This window comes from Antechinus flavipes, chromosome 3 (assembly GCF_016432865.1).
Source record: "Antechinus flavipes isolate AdamAnt ecotype Samford, QLD, Australia chromosome 3, AdamAnt_v2, whole genome shotgun sequence".
NCBI classification, from domain to species: Eukaryota; Metazoa; Chordata; class Mammalia; order Dasyuromorphia; family Dasyuridae; genus Antechinus; species Antechinus flavipes.
This window is the reverse complement of record NC_067400.1, coordinates 502,611,895-502,637,902: the sequence shown is the minus strand read 5'-3', so window position 1 is coordinate 502,637,902 and position 26,008 is coordinate 502,611,895. Positions and strand designations below refer to the sequence as shown.

General features: G+C 33.7%; 1 protein-coding gene across 3 annotated transcripts in view; it reads right to left on the bottom strand.

Annotated features, from left to right (window-relative positions):
* The window catches only part of ELMOD1 (ELMO domain containing 1), a 70,275-nt gene that overhangs the window by 18,581 nt on the left and 25,686 nt on the right, over window positions 1-26,008 (bottom strand). For all 3 annotated transcript variants that reach the window (XM_051986925.1, XM_051986927.1, XM_051986926.1), the window contains exons 3-6: window positions 11,624-11,769; window positions 11,432-11,460; window positions 8,738-8,835; window positions 1,232-1,361 (exon numbers count right to left, since the gene is read on the bottom strand). In XM_051986925.1, coding sequence (XP_051842885.1) covers window positions 1,232-1,361; window positions 8,738-8,835; window positions 11,432-11,460; window positions 11,624-11,769 — 403 coding nt within the window. The remainder of the gene's footprint in view (window positions 1-1,231; window positions 1,362-8,737; window positions 8,836-11,431; window positions 11,461-11,623; window positions 11,770-26,008) is intronic.

Below are 26,008 nucleotides of genomic sequence, written 5' to 3'. Positions count from 1 at the left end.
GAAGATGAGTGATTGACTCTCAGCAAATAGGAATGTACTGATTAACTTGGGACATTACAAAAACATTTGGGGATTGAATGATGGGCTCACATTCTTAGAGATTTGAGTCACTCTTTTATACTGAACATATAAAATGGTGTCAGTTGAAGAGACAGCCTTCTGGGAGAATCCACTAGATTCAAACAGAAACCAGCAGCAGAAATCAGAAGAATAGACTTAAGTCCAGGGGAAGAATAGATCCACTTCCAAGGTAGGAAAATCTGTGTTTGCAGATAACCATGTCATCCCATTCAGAACACTCCAAGAATTTTCTAGAACAGAGAAAATGGGACTTTCTATGCTCTTTCACAAAAGCCTGAGTGGAGGTTCTGAAACCTAGTTTCTTATATACTATCCAATAATCATAACCAATGTGCATTATCATAGATAACTAACTCAGTTGTATATGTCTACTCACTCATGTAATGACAAAATTGCAACTGGATAAATATTTTTACAATTAGATAAATTTAAAGTGGGTAAACAAATGTCTTCTAGCCTTCTCTTTTCACTTTATTTTAGGATAGATTATTAGAAGCCCCAAAACTCCACTTATTTAAAAAATCAATTATATTACACATAAGCAATTTTCAGAAGCCATACTTTGTCTTCTAGGAAATCACTGGTTTTAATACAAAATCTAATATTTTAAAGAATAATTTATTAATGTTTCATGTTACTCTCAAATAATATACTGCTCAAACACTGTCCAATGCCATTTTATACTTCTTTCTCCAACAGTTCAGATATATCAGATACAAATTGTGACTTCCTCTTTTAATATCCTTCTAGTTGCATGAATAAATAATCACCATTAAGATCTTGGGTAATTTCCCAAGGGAGCTATTGCTTAAAGCAGAAACCAACTTCATCTTCTTTGATGTGTATAAAGAGTGATAAATGAAAATCCCAGGTCACTACTTGGCAAACAGTATTTCTTGTTTTAGCATTTAAAACCATTTAACCAGCCTGAATTTCAGTCAAATATCCAACACTCAGGGAAATAAACCTGGCTGTTTTCTCAGTAGGTTTAGCCATTCAAAATTGGGCCTTATTCTTAAGAAAATGCATGGGAAAAGAAAGTAGAGAAAGAAATAGAAATTATTTTTCCAACAGTTAAGCCAGCAGGAAAATTACAGGAAATCATAAAAGGCTTACTATAATAGGTTCCAAATACAATCCATATACTAACCTTCAAAAGCATTTCTTCATGTTGGGGATTATCTGAATCGTATGGCTCTCTACGCAGCTTTTCAACCTCTGCAATGAGGTTTCGATACCCTACAATTTGCAGAAGACAAGCCTGGAGAGAGATCCCCAACCTAAAGCATTCACAAATAGAAAAAAACAATAAATAACAATGAAAGCTAGTATTTTGATGACATCTGTTCATTAAATTCATCTTCAGTAGGATCATTTTTATGAAAAAAACTATCAGAAAATTTTTCACATATTTTGAAATTTGTTATTGTAACTACAATAGCTATATGAAAATTGATTAAAAAGTACATCTTATTTTGATTTTTCATTTAAGCCAAGATGTCTCAAATGATTAACCTTTAGAAGAGTTTTGTTTGCTGGTTTTTTTTTTTTTTTGGATAGATTCTACAATGTCTTCGAGATGTTACACTAATGATAGGATCAGAAAATCTTAGAGGTAGAAAATTCTGTATTGGCTATGTAGTTCAACCACCTACCTGATACAGAAATTTCTTATATAGTAAATATGGCAGGCATTTATCCAAGTTTTGTGCAAATACTTTTAATAATGGAGAGTTTACTATCCAATAAGAAGTTCTACAGAGATGTTGGACTGACCTCATTGTTGTATGCCTGTGAAGCCTGGACAGTACACTAATACCATCTCAGGAGATGGAAGCACTTCAATTTAAATTGTCTTAGGAAGATTCTGAAGATCATCTGACAGGATAAGATACCAGACACTGAGGTCCTTTCTCAGACTAAACTGCTGAGCATTCCAACTCTACTGAGGAGAGCACAGATATATGAGATGAGCTTAGTTGGAGAATTCACCCCAAATGTAAACATGGACTATTTGTGCCCAACCAGTGGTAGAGCATTCTGAGCTCATATTGATCTTATCAGTCACAGTTGGAAACATTGTAATTCGAGTCTAGTGATGTCATTTTGGTCCTCTTTGAGAATAAAGGACACCAATCAACCAAACCCACCCCAAAAGATAGTCTACTCCAGCAGTGGACAACTGTTGTCAAAAGAAAGGTCTTTCTTACATCGAGCTAGAATTGGCTTTTATAATTTCTACCATTTTGGTTGCATTGTACTTCTGCCCTCTGGAGTATTCGAAATGTTGCCACATTCTATTTGACAGTCCTGTAAGTACTCTTTTCAGTCTTCTTCTCTTCAGATTAAACATGCCCAGTTTCATTCTCTATTCCTCATATTTCATGATTTCAATTCCATTCTTCTTACTCAGTTCCTTTTACTACTCACTGTAGTTTGTCAGCTTCCTTTTGAAAATGTGACTTGCAAAATTAAACACAAGACTCAAGATATGGCAAGCATAAAGTAAGACTATTACTTCCTGAGATTTTTATTAAAGCAACCCAAGATTTCGTAAGCTTTTTAAATGCTGTTTTGTTCACGTCAATTAAGCTTATGTTCAAGTAAAACTCCTATGTATTTTTCATATGAATAACTGCCAAATCAGTTAGATCTCTTTCACCATACATTTACACTTTCTTTTTTTTTTTAAAGTAAATTTTGGTGATAACTTCATTTGTATTTTGCTTAGTTTTGTCCATGTCAATATCTCTTTGTTCTTTTTTTTTAAAAGCCATACCTTAAAACAAAGATTTTTTAAAGAAAAAAAAGAGAAAATATTCATTAAAAGTGATCAATACAATAAGAAAATCTGGTTATATGTATTGCTCCTCACTATAGACCTTATCCTCTACAAAAGAGGCAAGAAGTTGTATCTTTTTGTATCTCTTCTTTAGGGAAAATCTTGCTCTTTCCAGTTTCAAAAAATTCATTTTAGTTTTTTTGTGATTGTCTTTCCCCTTATTTTCCTGAGGTCATCACATCCATTGTTTTCCTAGATCTGTTCACAGCACTTTGCATTAATTTGGGACATTAAAAAAAAATAAAACCTAAACATAGGACTTTATATTCATCTGTGCTCAATTTTACCATTTTGGTTTCAGGTTCATTTCTATTCCACTGAACTTATTGGGTCTATTTATTTATAATAGTGGCAATTCCTTTTTATCTTCTTCCAAGTTACTGATAAAATTGTTGAACGTGATAGAACAAAGGACAGAACCCTATGGTATTACAGTAGAAATCTCCATTCAGCATGATATGGAACCATTAATAGATAACACAGATTTAATATTCTACCATTAATAAGGTGAAATGAAATAGAGATAAATATTAAGTCTAGCACTTAGGGATGAAATCCAACCATACTAAAACAGAATACGAAAGATCTGGTTAGACAGCAACTCACATAGAAACACAAAGGAGTTTTAATGGATTTCAAATTCCATGTGAGTCAATCATATGATATAGCCATTTAAAAAGATTTTATCTTATCCTGCAATGATTAAAGTATGATGTCTATAGCAAGAACAATAATGGTTCTACTCATTTCTGCTCTGGTTACATTATATATGGAGTCATTTGATTAGCCCCCGGATGACATCTGATAAGTGACACTGACAAGCTGGAATACATCCAAAGGAAACTGATCTATGAAATATCTAAGAGACTTGAAATGCCATATTATACAAAGATCTATTGAAAGAATTTGGGATGTTCAGCTTGGAGAGGGTAAGATTTAGGGGTGATATAGTAATCATCTTCAACAATCTGAAGGGTTATCATCAGGAAGAAAGCCTGGACATTCCTTGTGCCTTCAGTAGGTAAAAATTTCATGAAATTATTTCAGTTTGATATTAAAATAATTTTCAAACAAATCAGAAATTTAAAAAATGGAAGAGCTTTCCTTGGAAGAGCATGCATTACCCATCACTTAAGAACCTGAAGTGGATTCTGAATGACAAATTTTTGGTTATACTATAGATGCAGATTGATATTATCAGGTATGATTTCTGATATAAAAGGTCTATTGCTATGCTCCAATTTACTTATTTATTCAGATGATGTGTTTATGAGTATAAAATAAGCTTACATAAAAATGAACATAGATGTCGATATTATGTAACAATTCTATATAGCTCTCAAACATTTTATTTCTGAAAATTCTTTAATTCATGATTTCATTTAAATTATTATTATTAATCATAATGGTAATATTTGACATTTACATGGACATTTAAAGTTTACAATGTGTTTCAAAGACATTATCTCATTTGAGTCTTACAATGTGTTTGTGAGTCTGGTATTATTATCCTCATTTTATAGATTAGAACTGAACAAGTTAAGTGACTTGCTTATGATCGTATAACTATTCAGCATCTATGGCAGGATTTGAATACAGATCTTCCTGATTTTAAATAGAACTCTCTTCATGCTGCTCAGCATCTCATCTTCTTCAAGACACTGAACATTTGTGGTGTTGAGAGTAATAGAACAGAGTAAATATAGTATGTTAATCTACCTTTACAGACTAGGTAAATTGGCAGAAAGATTAAGTGATGTCCTAATTTGAGGGTAAAAATGGAATTAAATTAACTCCTCATGTTGTGTGTACTATTCCTAAGCTGCTGAACTCTTACACTACCCAAAGTTCCTAGGTAGTGTCATGTGGAACAAAAGGCAGAGTCAAAAGACTTGGGTTTGAATCTTAACAATTCCACTATGAGCTCTGTGAACTTGGATAAATCACTTCAGCTTCTTAAATTTATGTCATTTATAAAATGGGGACATCACCTATCTTCCAGAGATTTTGTGAGCATCAAAGAAGACCATATATGTTAAAAAATCAATATACAAATATCAGTTGTATTTACTATTGTTATTTATCTTTGTAGGGAGTCCATCAATATTTAATTAAATGAAAAAAAAGATTTAGTTGAATGATATTCATATTCATTTGCATGACACTGGCATATTGTATCAATTTCCAAATTACGGATAACAGTGACACTTTCTTCAAGAAATGGAGATAATAAAGAAAATACTTAACTGTGTGGCGTCCATGATTAAAACACAAAGTTTACATTTGCATTATATAATATTTATAACTTTTACAATACTTTTTTTTTTCCCCTGAGGCAATTGAGGTCAAGTAATTTGCCCAGGATCGCACAATTAGAAGTGTTAAGAGTCTGAGGTCAAATTCGAACTCAGGTTCTCCTGATTTTAGGGCTGGCGCTCTATCCACTGCGCCACCTAGCTGCCTCAATACCTTGTTTCTTTAAATCCTCAAAACATAACTATGGGGAAAGCAATATAAATATCATTATTCTCATTCTGCATTTGATGAAATTGAGGTTCAGGAAAATTACATGACTTGTGCAAAATCAAACAATCAGTAAATGGGATGACCAGGATTTAAACCTAGGCCTCCAAATTTCATATCCAGGGTTCTTTGCACTTGACATATGATTTCTCTGCAAAAGGGAGGAAAAGCGGAAGAGGTAGGAGAAAGCAACAAAGCAACCAGTTCTGTTTACGCTGATTCATACCCTCATAAAGTATCCTCCTAATTCTTTCAATGAAAGGGCTAGCAAGAGCTCCTGAGTATACAAACTTACATATACATGTATGGATTATTTCTTTTAGTATATTTATATTCTTAGTGCTTAGCATAGTAGTTTAGCACATAATAATATTTGCTGACTGATTCATACCATAATTTTCATAGATGAAATATTGTCAGGATAAACTCAATCTAATTAAATCTTTCTCAGTACTTATTGGGCCATTATGCACATTCAGGCCCAATTATTATCTTATGTCTTAAATTCTTAGTTGAATTTGATATAAAATGAATTGAGATCCTCCCAAATTTCTTCAGAAAAAAATATCAACCATGTAATTTTAATATGGCATTTACCACATGATAATAATGGAGGAAGGAAATAAGCATTTATTAAGTACCAACTATCTACTAAACATTGTCCTAAATGCTTTACAAATGTTATTTCATTTGATCCTCACAATAACCCTGGGAAGTAGGTATTATTTTGTCACTTTTCACAGTAGAGGCAAAAAGGGTTAAGTAACTTGCCCAGGGTCACACAGCTAGTAAGTGTCACATTTGAACTCAGCTTCTTGATTTAGATCAAGTAGTCTCTCTTGCTTTTGTTGTTTAATCATTTCAATCATGCCTGACTTTTCATGGCCAAATTTGAGGCTTTCTTGGCAAAGATATGGGAGTAATTTGCTGTTTCATTCTACCCAGGGTCACACAGTTAGTAAGTGTTTGAGTCTGGATTTGAATTCAAGTCTTCTTGACTCTAGACCCAGTACTTTATCCACTGTATTACCTAGCTGTCTTGGTATTCTCTCTACCATAACATTAATTCACTTTCTATAAATAAACATAAGGTAAAAATAAGAAAGGCAGCATGAAGGTATATATAAAAGGCTAGAATCAGGGAGACCTGAATTTAAGACCTGTCTCTGACACATACTAGCTAGGTATGTGAGGACAAGCATTTAACTTCGCAAACACCACTCGGAGACTGCAAGGTGCATAAGTATTGTCTACATTGGTAGCAGGAGTTTCCACAAGGAGTTCCCTGTTCAAATGAAATAATAAATCTGGATCAGAAAAGGCAAAAAAGGAAAAGGAAATGAAGGAAGTAAAAGAATGGAATATAACCAATTCCAGAATTGGAATTCTATTTAAAAACAAAAGTGCTCTAGAACAGTGAATGATGCCAAAATCAATCTCTTTTTTAAAATTTAAAAATTAATTTATTATTAATTAATTGATTAAATTTATTTTTAAAAATTTTTAAATGTTCTTTTAGATTCCTATTGGCTACAATTCTTGGATGTTGGTGCTTGCCATGTTCCCTATTTGCAAATACTTAAAATAGTACTGTCTATACATTAGAAAGTTTCTGATGTACAGCTTTTATCATCTTCATTTTATAGATGAAGAAACTGAGGCTCACCTAGGTTAAATGATTTGTCCATAATCACAGAGCTATTGTCACAGAGGAGATTATAACCCCGATCTTTCTATTTCCATATCTGCCATTTTCTCCCCTGCATGAGACATGTCAGATACCTGGCTCCAATTACATTCACTCCATCACTAGATTAAAGTGTTTCTAGCTCATTAATCTTGGATTCTTCCTGAAACTCCCTTTACTAAAGACCTTTGCCAAAATCTGACTTAAAAGTCATGGAAAATGAAGGGTTAATATGAACTAAGACTGAGTGTGGAGCAGCTTTCTAGGAAAGTATCCCTGAAGCAGGAGGAGCTGTCCACCAGATTATCAGTTTCTCCTGAACTACATAAAGGCTCATTCCTTGATAGAGCTGAGGACAGACAGGTGCAGTGACAATGGGAAAATTCTCTGTTAATGTGAAGCAGACACCACATAAAGAAACCATGCAAGTGTTCTTATCCTCCTGGTTGTATATAAAGCATCTTTTGTATCATCTTTCTGTGTCAGAAGCACTAGTGCTCAACCCCAAAAGGATGAACATGAAATCACTGATCTGTCTTCAACTTTCAGTTTTAGACAGTTTCCCAGAGCACTAAGATTTTAAATGACATGTTTATGTGTGTTAGAAACAAAACCAGAAACCAAATTTTCCTGACTTCATCCACTATTCCCCATCCCACTTATGAAACTACATCGATGATATGTATTAATTTTCATTAGTCTGTTGGGACTGTTTGATTTGAAAATCAGAGAAACATGGCTCATTATCATATTCTAAGAAAACAAAAGGAAAATTAATAGGTGGATTTTCTATCTTGAGAGCTGGCATAATGTTATGGAGTAGTGCTGAACTCAGATAGAAATAACATAAGGATTCTTGTGGGTAAATATTTGACTTAGGAAAGCCACATATTAACATTGTCTAGATACTATTGTATTTTTAATTATTTGTTAAATATTTCCCAATTACACTTTAATCTGGAAATAAGGGGGAGTGAATGTAGTCAGGTGTTTGACACATCTCTTGTAGGACAGAAGAGGATAGAAATGGAACTTGAAAGATTTGGGTTTTCATCCTGTCTGTGACAACACCTGTGTGATTATGAACAAATCCCTTAGCTTGGCTGAGTCTCAGTTTCCTTTTCTATAAAATAAAGATGATAAAAGCTATAGCAACTATGTCACAAATTTGTTGTGAAGCTAGAGGGCAAAATGAATAGGGCCTTGAAGCTGGTGTCAGGAAGATCTGTGTACAAATAGGACCCGAAGCATTTACTGATGTGATCGTAGAGAGTCACCCAACCTTTGTCTTCCTCAGCTTTCTTATTTGTAAAATGGGAATGATGGCAGCACCTGTCTCCCAGTATTGTTGTGAGAATCAACATGAGATAATATTTATAAAGCATTTCCAAACTTTAAAGCACTATATAGATTCTAGTTATAATATATAAACACTTTGAAAACCTAAAGGAACCACATGTCCATGAGCTATTATTATGAGCATGAATGAAATAAATGAAAAGTATTTAAGATCTTATTATTGCCAAGTACTGCTTGACATCATTTATGCAGATGAATATAGAAAGAAGTACCATCTTTTATATTTTTGATTCAGAAATGCTTACTGTGGATTTATGTCAGGATTGATTTTTTTCAGTTCCATGATGTCATCAACAGTCTTTTCAATTGCATCAGGGTGAACACTTATTGAAGTCTGCAACAGCTGCAAAGCATGTTGAAAGCAGTTACTTCTTTGGTCAATTGCTTTCCTTTAAGAGCTCAAACAATGGTAACTTTAAACAATATCTATGTTTATAGAACTTTGAATCAGAAGGAAGAAGTGAGGAGTCTAGTCCAACCTCCTCATTTGACAGATGAGCAAACTGTGATGACAATCAGTGAAATAACTTGTCCCAAGGTCACAGGAAACTCAGGATTTGCTTCCAGCTTTTCCAACTCTAAATCCAGTGTTCTATCCACTATATCACCCTGATGGCTAAGGTGTCCATGTTTCTGTTGCATATGAAATTATAAAATTTAATAGCAAAAAATTACTACAAATCATCCACATGAATGCTTAAGAAATTAATATATACATACAAGATAATATTTTCTCTAAAGAAAATTTATCTGACTTATTTAGAAAAATTTCTTATAAAAATATATAATGATATAAGTAGTAGAAATGGCTTTTATGAATTCTGATAGGATTTCTTTTTGAGAATTTCCAGCCCTATTTTTTTCTAACTTAGTTTCAATGAACAGACTCTTTTGTTAATGAATATTTTTTTCCTTTTTAAAAAGTTAAAAAAATTTAAATTAAAAATTTTAAATTTTTATAATTTTTTCTAAATAGTAAGAAACAGCATGACACCATGGAAAGGGCTCTCAATTTGGAACTACAGAAGCTGGGTTTTAATCCAAGTATTGCAACTAAGCACTTGTTTTCAAGGGGAAGTCACTTCTTTTCTCCAGGCCTTAGTTTACCTCATCAGTAGAATGAGAGGATTGGACTTGTTGTTTAGTTGTTTTTCAGTTATATCTGATTTTTTGTGACCCCTTTTGAGTTTTTCTTGGCAAAGATACTGTTATGCCATAGTTCTCTTTTATTGTCCAGACTCAGTTTCCCTAATTATCCTGACTCAGTTCTGCCTTGGTTTCCTTGCTTTTTAGTTCTGCAAAACCTCCCCTCCCTCTTTATCAGAATACTTGATAAGCATAAAAGATCTTATGTTTTAGAATATCAGAATGCCTCTCCCCATCTCCAGGGCCTCTTCTTGATTATGTCATCCCCTCTCCGGAGGCTCATCCCATCCTGTCAGAATCCCATTCCGATCTCAGTACCCTTGACTCTGTCCCTGCCTCAGTCTACCCTCTGTATTTGAGCCATGTGTATATATGTCATTGAAAACTCTGATTGAATTCTTGGAGATGACAGTTTCATTCAGCCCTGGGACCAAACATGGATCCACTTGATCCCAGTATATTTCTCCATTTAATAAATTATTAAATACTCTCTAATCTCCATCTTGCTAAATCTCTCCAGCATTACAATACTTGAGTGGTTTGCCATTTTCTTTTTGAGCTCCTTTTATAGATAAATAAACTGAGGCAAACAGGGTTAGGTGACTTGACAGGATCATACATAGTATGGGTACTCAGGTTTGCCTGACTCCAAGTCTGGCATTCAATTCACTCTGCCACCTAGATGTTGTGAGGGTTGGACCAGATTACTTCTAATATTCCTTCTAGCTTTAAATCCTTATGATCATATATACACAATCAAACTTTCCAAAACTAATGTTTTATCTTCTAAACAAAAATCGCTTCTAATAGAACTATAATAAAATACATAATGTTTAAAAAGGGGCATATGGGAAAACTCATTTGATAGATGATTAAATTAGAGAATGAAATTAAAAAAATCAAAATTCACAATAAAAGAAAAACAGAAGAGTCTGAGAAGTCATCTTTTAAAAAGCAATTATGGATTTCTTGCTTCACAAGGAGTGCTAAATTCTGTGTATTAAAAGGCTAGTGTATGTTCAAAGTACAGGTTTTATTACTGGGAAATCCTGACTATGTAGTGAATTGATTTAGATGTAAAGAAAATTCCACTTCCTAGATGTGTGACCCTGGGCAAACCACTTAACCCCAATTGCCTTAGCAAAAAAACAAAAACAAAAACAAAAACAAAACCGATTTCGATTGTATTTCTCATTTTCTCTTCCCTTGCTTCTTTAAAAAGAATTCACTCTTTAAAAAAAAACAATGCTGTTATTTCCCAATGATCCTTTCCCTGCTGCTTATGGAACCCTCTCTTGCCTTAATGAAGCATACTCAAACAAAACAAATAAACATATCCATTTCTACAAATCTATGTCTCATTCCACACCCATTGCCTATCACTTTTCTGTGAAGGGTAATGAATGAATATAGGGGACTTTTACCATTAGTCCATTCCTTCTGTTGTAAAGAAAATATTAAAAAGGCATTGTCCAGTAATATTAATTTTGTACTTTGTAAAAATATAAGAGGATAATTTCAATGAAGTACTTTGCCAATTTAGAGAAATGGACATCAGAAATATAAGCTTCCCTATTTGGTTGTGCCAAATATTTTGTATATTTTTAGGAAAAAAAAACCATGCAAAGGGTCTGCAACTGAACCCAATGCTATGGTTTGAGGGAGGTAAACATTCTCATCAAGTCTTGGTGATCACATAGCTCTGAATGTATCTTGGTCACATCCTATTTTGGAAATGAGCATCAAATGAAAGTTACCTGGAACTCCATGAAAAAATGTAGAACTTAACTTACCTTACTTTTTGAGTCCTTCAATGATGATTCTGTTAAAGAAATAAGTGAAAATGTCATTTAACAGTTTGTTTTTCTAGATATTTTATTTTGTGCACATTAGATATAAAATTACTTTACTTGAACATGACCTCATATAACTCTTCCCACCTTTCCCAACTCTCTATTTTGTCATTCATTTTAAAATTTATTTACCTATTTTCATGGTTCTGCCAGCTCCTGGCTTATTATTGTAACAGATTCTTTGTAGTTCACATCGTCCTGTTAGTTTCCTCACCACAAATTTCATACAGCGCCACAGGCACTTGCAGTAAAAATACACGCAAACCTGGATCAGCATCCTTGAAAGAGGGGAAAAAACAAAACCAAACCAAGATTTCAAATGAAACAGTGGGACCATAATGATTGCTTTGAAAAGTACCACCACCAAGAGGAAAATAAGCTGCTATCACTAGAAAAGCCAAACATGACACATTGGAATTTCTAAGCATGTTAAAAAAAACCAAAACAGAATTATAGAGATTAAAAGGGAGGAAAGTACCTAAGAGGTTACTTGGCTCTCCCCTTAGCTCAACAAGAATCTCAAATACAGCAAGTTGTCAGCTTCAGCTCAACGGTGCAGCTCAACATACTTTTGGATAGCTCTAATTATCATGAAACTTTTTTTCCATCATGCTGAAATCTCTCTTAATGTCCATTTTTTTGGTCATAACTCTGTCTTATGGGGCCAAGCAGAATAAATTCAATTTCATCAAATGCTGAAGGCTGATAAGATGTTTCCATTTACTTTAAGTCTTCTCTTCTCCAGGCTAATGACCAAATTTCTTCAAATCTATTGACATTTGTTCTTGAGGCTTTAAGTTGCAGATTTTTTCCTAGATGATACTTTGAGTTGGAAGGGACCTTAAATATCCATCCTAGTCACAAATTCTTTTTGCTACTCTTTGACAGAGGGTCACTGGCTCAGAGAAGCCAGGTAGCCCAGTGGATAGAGGATAGTGGATAAGCCTGGAAGAAGGAAGATTTATCTTCCTAAGATCAAATCTGGCCTTGGACACTTAATAGCTGTGTGACCCTGGGAAAATCACTTAACCGTCTTTGGCTCAGTTTCCTCATTTGTAAAATGTCCTGGAAAAGGAAATGATACATCAGTGCAGTATTTTTCCAGGAAAACACCAAAAAGAGATATACACAATGGAAAAGATGCAATATCAACATCAAATTTCCACTCTGATCTTTCTCTTCAACTACAAACTCATACAACTAGAACCTTACTATATTCAAGGCTTTAAAATCTTCATGGATACACTATTCATACCAATGCCTAAGATTCAATTACTAGTGGTCTTAGGAACTAAAGGACAAAATCAGTGTCCTTTAGGAGTGAAGGATAATTCAACTAGGATTCTTGGGATAGGAACCAGTTCTGGTTCACAATGTCTTTTTCTGACAACTTTGGGATGATGTTTTATACAGAAAAGCATCACTACCACTTTTTAAAAGGTATGATCAAAAGATAGAAGCAGAGACAAGTAATTTATGACATATTTAAAAGTCTGTTATAGTATTGTAAACATATCAGAAATGCCAAGGCTCAGAACATTCTCAGGCTGACAATAAATGAGACACAACAACAAAAAAAATTTTTTTTAAGTTATGGATTGGGGGGAAGGGGAGAAGAAACTCAAGGAAGGAATAGGGCAATGAAAATGTACTATGGAGGGAAAGAACTACTCAATTCCCATTTTAGATCTGTTTTACTTAACAAAAATAATGATCTTCAGACTAGAAAAAGTAGAACAAAAATAGTTCACAGGAAATTGACTCAAGATAAGTGAATAGATGATAAAAAAATATACCCAGCCTGACTTCTATAAAAGTTTAAATCACTATACCAAAGGTATCAAAAGAATTTAATAGCTACTATTGTTTGGTTGTCAGGTGTAATCTTTTAAAACTGGGCTACCAAAAGAGATCCCGATGAATTGTAAGAAAAGTATATGAAACCAATTTTCAAAAAAAGAAGAAAATGTTTTCTTCAAACAAAATACTAATGTAGCTTAATGTAATGAACACTATGTGTGATATTGGGGTCAAAATAACATGGGTTCAAATCTTGCCTCTGACATTTTATTCATTATATAAACACAGACAAATCATTTAATACCTTAGAATCTCAGTTTTCTTGTCTACAAAATAAATTCAATTGTACCTTCTATGCAACAGAATTTTTATGAGAATCAAATGATGCAATGGATGTAAAATGTTTTACAAACTTTAAAGTGCTTTATAAATTTGAATCCTTATTTCTGAAAAATTCTAAAACCCATTAAAAGGATGGTTTGGCAACATTTAGAAAAGCAAGCATTTGATCTTTAGTAAACAGCTTGAGTTCCTTGAGAAAAAATTATTCCAGACTTTTCTTCTTCCCTTTTCTTACATAGGATCAGATTTAGATTTATAAGTGTTTGGTTAATCTAACCTCCAATTTTGCAAATAAAGAAAGCTATGAAAGATGACATTTCTTTCTTTCTTTTTCTTTTTCTTTTCTTTTCTTTTCTTTTTTTTTTTTTTTTGAGGCAATTGCCCAAGGTCACACAGCTATTCTGAGGCTGGATTTGAACTGAAGCCTTCCTAATTCCAAGGTCAATATTCTGTCCATTGAGCCACATAGCTGCCCAAAAGATGACATTTATTTGTTGTTGTTGTTGTTGTTTATTAAAGCTTTTTTTCAAAACATATGCATAGATAATTTTCAACATTCAAGAGAAAAATACTTAAGTCTAGTAGTTTAAATTAGGTAATATATCTTTTGAATATGTTAATGACTTTAGGGAATGGTAAATTAGGATAAACTACATTAGACTCTGGTCCTTTGAGAGGTCTTTTATATTGCTAGGGCCAGAGCAGTTTCTCAGGAAGGAAACTTGTGAGGAAGAAGAAAATAATGATTTTGTAAGTTGCTAATGTTTTTAAAAAAACAAAACCAAACCAACGCCAAACAACAACAACAATAATGCCTAGTCTTACCTATCCATATTTATTGTACTGCCCATAAAACCCTCCTATTACTAAATCATTTCAATAAATGCTGATAAAGCACTAACTGTGCAAGGCTTTTTGCTAGGAAGTAGGAATAGTAAGATGCAACACTCTTTGCCCTCAAAGTTCACATTCTACATTTACTAAGACAAGGAAATGACTGTCCTTTCCTACTTCTACAAACCTCTCAAGCTGCCTTTGTGATTCACTTAACCTAATTTCACTTGTTTGTTACAGAATAAGCTCGGTATAATTTATTAATGTTCTATACTCCACTAAGGTTGATCATGGGTCTCTTTTGGGATTGTGACAAAATGACCTCCTTACTATTAATATCTATATTATCACCATCTAAGAAATGACAAAATTTCAAAAAATAGGATTCTGGGAGACTATTCCCTGGGAATAAGGAAGGTATTTAATAGAAAAGCTGCATTTATATTCTTTGATGATGATTATCACACTCTCCACACCAAGTATTCTAAACCTTTTCTTTTCTCTTTACATCATCTACTCCATTAATAATTCATCCAGAATTGGACCTTTCCTCCTAGTTTGTTAAGAATATCAGTATTATTTGTCATTAACTCCTTCCTTAATCCAGATTTTAAAATGCTACCACGTTATTCCCCATTCTCTTCTCCTTTCCTCCAGTCTCCAAGAATGGTCTTTATCCTTGCTCAAACCAACTCTACTTGTGTTCTTAATTCCATCTTTCCTGAAAACTTTCCCTACCCATAATTCCTTCCCTCTCATTTTCAATCTATCCCTATCTACTATCTTCTTCCTTGTTGCTATTAACATATTCTGTTCTCTATCATCTTTAAAAAGCAAACTAATAAAAAAAAAACTCCTTCACTTAATTTTTTTCTTCTCAATTTTCCCTTTTGTCATAGTCAAACTCTGAGAAAGAGACATTTGCATTTATTAGCTCTATTTCCATGTCTCCCATTGACTTCTGAGCTCCTTATCAATTGGATTCTGACCTCAATACTCCAATAAAACATCTCTTCCCAAGATCATCAATGATCCCATAATTACAAAATCAAATGAAATTTTCTTAGTCTTTATTCTACTTGATTTTTTTTTTCCTGAGGCAATTAAGGTTAAGTGACCTGATCAGGATCATACAGCTAGGAAGTGTTAATTAAGTATCTGAGATAGATTTGAACTCAGATCTTCCTGACTTCATGGCTGGTGCTCTTTCCACTGAACCACCTAGCTGCCCCAACTTGATTTTTTAAAACAGATTTTAGCACTATTAGTCTTTGTCTCTTTTGAGATATTATCTTCTTCCTTAACTTTTGAGATTTTCTCTTACTTGGTTCTCTCCCTACTGACTTGATACTCTAAGGTCTCATGCATTACTGGTGAGGTTGTGAACTGATTCAGCCATTCTATGGGGCAGTTTGGAGATATGTCCAAAGGCTTATAAAGCTGTGCATACCCTATGACTAGAAGTAAACACTTTTAAGTCTATAATCCAAAAAATAATTTTTAAAAAGACAACAGAAAGAAAAAGTACCTATATATAGAAAATGTTTATAGTAGCTTTTTTTTCCTGATGGCAAAGAATTGGAAATTGAAGTAATACCCATCAATTGGGGAATGACTGAATTATATGTGATTATGGTGGAATACTATTGTGCTATAAGAAATAATTAATAGTCCAGCAAGATCTCTACTGGATCTATATCCCCCAAAAATAATTAAAAAGGGAAAAGGACCCACATGTGCAAAAATGTTTATAGCAACCCTTTCTGCAGTGACAAGAAACTGGAAATTGATTGGATGTCCCTCAGTTTGGGAAAAGAATAGTTATGGTATATGAATGTAATGGAATATCATTGTTCTGTAAGAAATGATGAGCAGGGTGATTTCAGAAAGGCCTGGAAAGAATTACATGAACTGATATTGAGCGAAGTGAGCAAAACCAAGAGAACATTATAGCCAGTAACAACAAGATTGTGTAGTGATTAACTTTGATCATCTTGGCGCTTTTCAACAATGAGGGCATTCAAGGCAATTCCAATAGAGTTGTGATGGAAAGTGACATCCACATCAGAGAAAGAATTATGGAGACTGAATGTGGATTAAAGCATAATATTTTTTACTTTTGCTTGTTTTTTTTTCCTTTTGACCTGATTATTCTTGTGCAACATGACAAACATGGAAACATATTTAGAAAAATTGCACTTGGTTAACCTATATCATATTTCTTGCTGTCTTGGAGAGGGGGAAGAAAAAGAAAAAATTTTGGAATACAAAGTTTTGCAAAGGTGAATGTTGAAAACTATCTTTGCATGTATTTGGAAAAAAATACAATACTATTAAAAAAAGAAAAAAATGTATCATCAATGCTTAACAGAATGCCCTCAGAAAAACCTGGAAAGACTTCTATAAGCTGATACAAAGTGAAATGTACTGTGCACAAAGTAACAGCATCATTATAAAATGATCATCTGTGAATGACTTAGCTATTCTCATCAATACAATTATCCAAAACAATACTGAAAGATTTATGATGAAAAAAAATATATCCCCAAAGAAAGAACTGATGGTCTCTGAATACAGTTTGAAGCATACTTTTAAAACTGTCTTTATTTTTCTTCAGGAGTTTTTTTTGGTATATATTTTGTCTTACAATATGTCTAATATGGAAATGTTTTACATGACTACACATATATAATCTTTATTGAATTGCTTGCCTTTTGAATTAAGCGACTGGGGACGGAGAAGAGCATCTGGAACTCAAAGCTTTAAAAATGAATACTAAAAATTCTTTTCACATGTAATAAAGGAAAAATAAAATACTAAATAATTTTAAATCCCTCTCCCCAAATAATCTCTAGCTTCCTTCAAGGCTCAGTTTAGGCTCTATCTCTTCTGACACCTTTCCTGATTCCCTTTCATTAGTGCTTACTCTTTCCTGAAATTATCTTATCTTTAACTGTCTGGGTTGTATTCAGCTAGCATGGGGTGGGCTTCCTGAGAACAAGTATTATTTCATTTCTGCTTCTTTTCCTCTAGAATCTATAATATTTCTTAGTATTTAATAGTAGATGATTAATTATGTTCATTTAATTGGATTGATGACTTAATCTTGACAAAGATACCTATCTTGTGCAAAGCAAATCAGTTGACTTTTCTAACACTATTAGAAAAAAATTATTTTAAATTGTGGTCACATATATAGACAAACTATGTGCCTTGTACTTCTAATAAGAGATCCTCAATAAATGTTAATTTCATTCATTCACTTTCTTCTTTTCCTTCTAACTCTTCACACTGATTATACTTTCTAAGCATAAACATGAGATAACTGGCTGTCCTTTGCTGGTAATTCAGTGGATAGAGTGCTAAGCCTAGGGTCAGAAAAGTAAGTTCAAATTTGATCTCAGATCTTTATGAGCTATATGATCTTGGGCAAGTCAACTAACATTTATTTGCCTCAGTTTCCCCAACTATGAAAGTATAGTAATAACACCTACTTTCCAGAGTTATTGTGAGGATCAAATGAGAATATCTGCAAAAGTGCCTTGCACATAGTGCCTGGCACAAAATAGACACTGTGTGTATGTATATATACACAAATGTGAACATACAGGATGTATATGCATGTGTACATCATGTATGTACAAGCATATATATTCATGATTATGTGTATATACAGACATGTATATTTGTATATGTTATATAAACAAGTTTATATGTATAATTTTGGGATTTAGTTGTTTTCCATTTCTCAATTCTAGGTTTAAGCTTCTTAGTTCTTTGGGAAAATTCTCACTTAACTCACTAAAATATTCTGCGTGATCCCAGGATTATAAATAAGTGTTCAATGTCCAAGGAGGAAAAAAAAACATGTTTAGTTATCTACTATCTCTATATAAAAATGCATATGGGAAGTCTGCTGTGGGAGAATAGAAAGGACAGTGATTTTTTTAATGTGAAGGCCTGAGATTGAACTAGCCCTTCTCTTTGCTAGTTGTGTGACTTTGGGTAAGTCATTTATGCTTTTTAAACTTCCTCATCTGTAAAATGGAATAAAAAAACCTATATTCAGGGTTATATTCACAAGGTAGCGAATACAAAGTGCATTGTAAACTAAAAACATGGTATTGGTTATAAATCATGTCAGATTAAATATATGGCAAAACATAAGAAAGTTTTCATATTTTGAGACTGCTCAATCAATTTGTGATTTAGTATATGAGTTCCAGCAGTTTGCAGGTAGAAAGAGATTAAGGACCTTGCTTGATTTGAACTCAGATCCTCTTGAATGCAAGCCCAACATTCTCAATCACAAGCCATGTTATATATGGAGGTCTAGACTTGTGATTTCACTGTTAGTGAAGAAACTCCTACTAGCAACAAAGATCAGCAACTGTTCTACCTCTGAAAGGCATGAGAGGTGCCTGAGAAAATAAGCAGAATTAGAGACAGATTTGAATCTAGCTCTGCCTGATTCCAAACTGGTTCCCTGTCCCCTTTCCATATGGCTTATGTAGAAACAAAATAATTTTGAAAACTACAGCTCTAAATGCTATGATGATGCTATTAAAAAACAAAAAAACAAAAAACTGTCTGTCCCAAAGGGGTTGACCTTAATTTTGCATTAGCAGAATCTGATTTGATGTATTTTTTCCCATAAATCCAGGACAAACTCTACTGGCATGCTTTGTTACTGCTATATATTCTCAGAAGGTATAGCTCAGTAAAGAAGATGACTTATGACTCTATCAGGAGTTCCCAGCAGGATTCTTTGGCCGTTATTATGTTCATTTTTTATTATTTAACATTTATCCTCCTGCTTGTACCTAGAATAGCTACCAAAAGCAAATTATTCAAAATGGATCACATGGCTGCTACAAAATAAGAGAGAGGCTAATTTTCTATGAGGCACAAGTTAAGATAGCAGTTTCTGCAAGAATGAGTCTGTTGAAAAGGAAAAGAGAAAAAAAAAGTCAGGACTAATAGCAAGTGCGGAGGTGGGGGAAGTGGAGGAGTGGAGTGGGGAAGGTCAGGAGAGGAAAGAGAGGGGCTGGTACCTTGTAATGTTATACTACGCCTCCACTTTATGTGTGGGTGAGTGACATCGCCTTTAGCGACATAGAAAGAAAAATGGCTTATTTTGAACAGTTTCAATAAATGAGCTAATGGAAATTAACTCTTGCTTGAAGAAATCCTGCAATAAATAAAAAGTAAACCAATGAAGAGAAGGGTTAATGCTATAGAAACAACAAACAATATGGTAAGACACAGATGACAATGAGAAATTTTCATTTTGTTTCCATAACCATCAGAATTTACACAACAAAATCAATCTGTGTATAGGGAGCAAGAGGAAATACCATACTCCTCAGGACCTTCATTGTTTCATACAGTATTCTGAAACCACCACATTATTTTAGTTACAGGGAAGCTGCCTTCCATTTAAGCTCTTCATTAGGTGATGCTGGCAACTCAGCATGGAATCCTTTTCCAGTGTGACTCTAGTTCATTGCCTGAGGTTTCCTTGTGAGGGAAGACGCTGGGAGAAGACTGTTCAGGGGTCTCTACACAGAGGTCCTGGCAGTGTTTCATGGCAAAGGCTTGTATCTTCTCACAAGGGCAAGGAAGAAGAACCTGTTTCATCAAACTTTAAATGTGGAGAACATCTAATAAAATTTAGGAATTGGAGAATTAGCATGGAAAAGTCAGAAGTTCGCGTGGTTCCAGTTCAGACATTAGTGATTTGTGTAAACATGAGCAAGTCACTTACTGTGGAGAAGGAATATCAGCAATAAGCTTCAAAGACAAAGGGAGGAATTTAGATATGGGCCTAAGGAAAATCAGGTTATGCAGTCCAGAATTGTTTATCTGAGGACAGTGTGAAACTGATTTTGTTATTATTGCTATTTGAGGATTTAATAATCTTTTACAGAATTTTTGTCTAATACTTTTTAAATCCTGAAACTGTAGCAAAGAGATATATCACACATGAATGGAGTTCCTATAAGCTCATTCTATGATTTTTTCAAAACATAAAGATGAAAGACCCATACTTTTGTGAAGATTAAAAATATGCTTTTTTTTTTCTAAATCCACACATTTTCTTTCCCATTTCATTTATTCTCTTTTCCTTCATTGATTGCCAAACTATGGCACCATGACAAATGTTAACTTGTATCATCAGAGGATACTTACCCAATGTGCTCCCCAAATTATAATTTTAATAATTAACATTTTTCTATTTGTATTAAATCAGAATATATTAAAAGCAACCTTGACTTCAATTCCAATAAATGGATTCAACATATTTTTATTAAATATGGGCATGTCTTCCTTTTCCTTAGGGAGAAATAGGGTACTTTTTTTAAAAAAGGGAGTACCTTTTCAGTCAGTCAATATAATTGTTATCATGGGAGACATTTTGCTTGATATAAATTTCAAGATTTCTGGAAGTTACTGGTCTATAGTTTATGAGATCCATCATCTTCCCTCAGAAGTTTTATTACTATGATGCTGGGAAATATAGGAAGGGTTAGTGAAAACTAATTTTGTATTAGATAAGACAAAGGAGACTATGTAATGGCCACTTCAATCATGATCTTTATAGTTAATATATTTTTCAAAGTATCCAGATATAGGTCATAAAAAAATAAAAATTTACTAACTTTCTTATCTTACTGATTGTTGTAGTTGAGTGGGGCAAGAAAAGGGATTCCATAAATCACAGATTAATGAGCTTGATATTTCTATACAGAACAATTCTACAATGGAGTGGCACTTTTAAATGCTTAGAAAGGAATGATCATTAGGAGTCAGAATGATTTTTCTAAGAAGTTAGGCCAGATGAGCCTCATTTCTTTTCTTTTCTTCTTTTTTTTTTTTTTTTGGCAGGATTACCAGAAAATCAGGGGAATATTACAGCCACAGTATGCTGGGATTTCAGCAAAGCCTGTGACAAAGTTTTAGAATACCCTTATGGGTAAATGTGAGCTGAATTATAAAAGAGTGAGATGAATTCAAAAATGGTTGGATGATTGAATCCAAAAAACGTTCATTAATGAATTGAATTCAGCATCATGGCATATTTCTAGAGAACATGCCACAGGGATCTAATCTAACACGATGAACTATAATTAGGATGAAACAGAGAATCCTGCATTAAGTTTAAAAAGAATCAAATGCACAAGCAAAAAATGAAAGAGTAAGGAATCCAAAGGAAAGATAGGAGGTTTTAATTGTTCATGCTTGCTCTCTCTTCCATTTCTGGCTTTTAGGATCCCTGTTTCTTTTAGGACTTGGCTCAAATACTACTTCCTCCAGGAAGCCTTTCCTGATCCCTTCATCTGTTTGTGATATCCCATTTAAGGTGACCTCCCATCTACCCTGTGTTTTTCTTTTATATTTTACTTTACATAATCTCTCCCATTGGAATGTAAGGGAACATTTTTGCTTTTTCTTTTTGTTTCTAGTCCTTTTCATAGTTCCTGGCTTAGTAAGTGCTTAATAAATTTTTGTTGATTGTTGAATGATTAACCACAAGCTTCATACAAATCAACAATACTAGTCAGTATCTATAATAATAAATATCATTTCTGTGTCACTTTGACGTTTGCAAAGGGTTTTATAGAACTTCATTTGAGAGTCAACCCCTCCCTCCACAATGAGGTAGATATTTTAGTCTAGAGTACATTTAAACATCATTGACATTTTATAGGTTAGGAAACAGACTTGGGATGGGGGGAATGGTCACTTACATAGTTAATGTGAAAAGTAGGAGTTGAAACCAATTGTCCCTGGACCTGAAGTTTAACATACTTTCCAGTATGCAGTATTGCTCCTCTGTGAGCATCAAAGGTCTGATATTGAATATACTGAATGTGCTTTTAGTTTGGTACTGAACAGCAAATTTAGGTCTTTTGACTAATTTAATATCAAGTCTCAATGCAAATGCCAAAATATCTTGCTTATTGTGCTAACCTGTTTTTCTTGTTCTGTGTTTTTAAACAAATAAACACTTTTGAGATAAAAGGAAAATAAATGATTTAGGATGAAATGAGCTCATCATTCTTCTCACTGGAACACAGAGTATCAGAATGATGGATTTCTATTCACTGTGCCAAGATTAAATCATTGTATTCTAATTGGTTCAAATATACTCCTGCTAAGGAACAGCAGCGAATTTTTTCATTTCAGCAATAAAAACTAAGAGTTGGAAGGTCCCTCACTCAGAGGTCAATTGGTTCCACCCACTCCTCTACCAGAACATAATCCTTTCTACTCCATGAATTAAATTAAGTTTCTTTGAGGGTTTGTGATATGAAAATATGAGGTACATAAAATGATGATTTAATTATTTATTTTTGAGTATGGGTCTGCCTATCTTGCCCAGGCTGAAAATGTAAGGCTATTCATGTTCCAATCCCACTATTAATCAGCTTTGGCCTGCTCCAATCTGGGTGGGTTTGCCACTTTTTAGGTGCCTGCCATTTTCTTGCTCTGGATGATGGGGCTCCCCTATTGGTGTCTTAATACTGCAGCTCAGAATCTTCATGTTTAAATAATTCCCCAACCTCATCTTCTCCCAGTAGCAGGGGTTATGGGAGTATGCCACCATGTCCAGCTCAAATTTGATTAAATTTGCAACGAAAGCAAAGTAGGGGCAATCTACACAAGCCCTGATGATAGCATAATATTAGATACAGTACAGTTTAGTGGAGAGAACACTGGATATAGAATGGAGAAGACCAGAGCCCTAATTATACTAGATACTAACTACAATTGTGACCCTCTTGCAAGCCTATTTCCTCATCTCTAAAACGGCATCTTCCTTACAGAAATATGCTGAGAATGAGGTGTGATAAGGCCTAGTAAGTGCACTGCCAATCTAAATACTATGGGGCTAGAAAGAAAGCTAAAAGTAAGATATCAACAACTTGGGGTGGAAAAAGAATAAGATTATATAAAGCCTAGCATACAGTAGGCCCTTAATAAATGTTTATTGATTAGTTGATTGAATTTTGCTACACATAGCTAGGGCCTTTTGATTTTGTGAAATTTCCTCTGGCACATAGCAGGCTGGAGAGTAACAATGCCAGAAACCACTTCATAGCCTTTGCTCACAAGTAGGTTGATTTCAAGGTAGCTGTTTTGAAATAAAATAAAAACCAATCCATTAATACAGGAAAATTTTTTCAAGGTTTTTCATATACCTTGTTGAAGGTCCTGAATTTATTTCTGAGCTCCCTCTTTAGACACTTTAGCTTTCTATTAACCTGGTATTTCCATGGAAAGAAACTAGACTCACATTTAGAAGGAATTAAAAAATACCAATTCTTCATTAATGTAAAGCAACCTTAGCAACCAAAAGGCATATCAGGGCATGTTCTATCAAGTATTCTTGCGATAATTTTTAAAAAATCTTTTTTTCCCTGTAGCTGATATAATCAGATTGAGACATATTCTGCATAACAAGAGAATATCAAACCCTGTAAGCCTATTGAATAAATGACATCAAAAGAGGTTCTATAATTCTAAGATTTTATATACCAAAGAAACATCTTCACATTATAAACCAGAGCATCAGTGAATCCTGAGGGCTCTAGAGAGGAATAACATGAAGGAATTGTGGGAAAGAGCAAAAAGAATTAAAAAACAGAGGCAATTGAAATAATATTTTCTAAAGTAATTGAGGTCATCTAGAGAAACTTAAGCAGAGCAAGAAAGGAGAGTGCACATGGTGCTTAGGAGTCTTAGAAGAAAGACTCTAACTCCTATTTATTTATTCCATCTTCTAATTCTATGTCTACATCAAAAGCATCAATAATATGGGTTATGATAAGAAATTTTTCCAAAAGATTTAGGAAGAAAAAAATGGAGGACAGAATTGATGAATCAAAAATGCTTGCATTCAGAGGTCTATACACATTTTTTTTGAAAGCAAGATGAATCAATCAACATATTCTTATTGAAGACCTACCATGTGCTAAGAAGTATTTGAACTAAATTTAAAAGATCAGAAATATTTTTAACAATTCTGTTTTTAAAGTAGTTTTGGTGTTCCTTACACATGCCTTATCTTAACCCTCTTGGTCCCCAACCTTAGACCATCACAATTGAATGCTGTTTTCCAAAACCCAGTTCCTGAATTCTCATATTAAGAAATAATCATTTCTTCCTCAATCTCCACAAAAAATTTTACTTATATATTTCTTATGCATTTATGCTCTATTTATATTACAGTTATTTGTGTATCCTTGAAAATATATAAAATATTTATTTTTTAATATCCTCAAACCAATTTTAATATTTTTAGCTTAATTTTTTTTTATAAAAGTGTGGTCATTCTCTTGGACCTTTTCTTCAGCTTTTGTCATTGACTATACTCTTCTATTAATTGGATATTCACTCCTCACTTAATTTTAGTGATACCATATTGAACTGATCTATTTGCTAACTTTTTAAAGCATTCTCTGATGCTTACAATTGCTCCCCAGTTTCTTCTTAGTTACTTAATTTGGGTGTTTTCCTGAGGGTCTTACCTTCACCCTCTTATCTTCTAAATTTTGTCCCTTGACAATTTCATTTACTCTTTCAGCTTCAGCTACTATTTTTGTGACTTCTAAATCTACATTTATAGTCCTGGCATCTCTTTTGAGATACTGATACATATCCCCACTTTTGCTACAAATTCATTCCTGGATGCATGTCTTAACTAAGATCTTAAACCAAACCATGTAATTCTAACCAAGATAACTACCCAAATGGGAGACAAGCCAGATCACTCATCTCTCATATATCTATTCTAGCAAAACTCCAGTTTGCAACAGACTGAAAAATAATCAGAAATCCATTACAGTATTTTTTTTTTGCTCCAGAATGGTGCAAAACCCATCCATAAACCTGATGATAATTCCCACCAGCAAAAGTGGAGCAAAGATATTCCCATTAGGGCAGAGTAGCCTTTCACCATAATCAGAGACAGTATAGGAGTACATGTAACCTGCAAGATCCTGAGACTAGAGGCAGAAAGATCAGAGAGCTCCCCCAAGAAAATCCCAGGATGGGGACCTTAGAAGCTTTGGGATATGCTAGTGGCTACTATATCATGCAACACTTGCATTAAGTAACACTGGGTTTTTGGGTGCCTAACATTCTATCCTGAAACTCCAAAGAGAACCTTGAAGATTTAACACTTTGGGCCTTAAGGGTACATGGAGGACTTTTCTTAGGAGGTGTAGGATTAGTACAGAAATGCAGGGGAAGATGTACTTTATACAAATACTATATGAATTTCTAGAAGAAATGAAGCAAAATATAAAAGATGATATAAAAGCACTAGAGCAAAGAATTGAAAGGAAAAAATGTCAAATCTCACTTGAAAAGGGAGTCCTTGAAAACTAGAAGAGACCAATCAGAATTCAATGACATCATGAGATAACAAAACATATTAGACCAAAACCAAAAGATGGAAAACAGTAAAAGAAAATGTAAGATATATGATATAAAAAAAATGACCAAACTGGAAAGCAGGTCAAAGAGGAATAG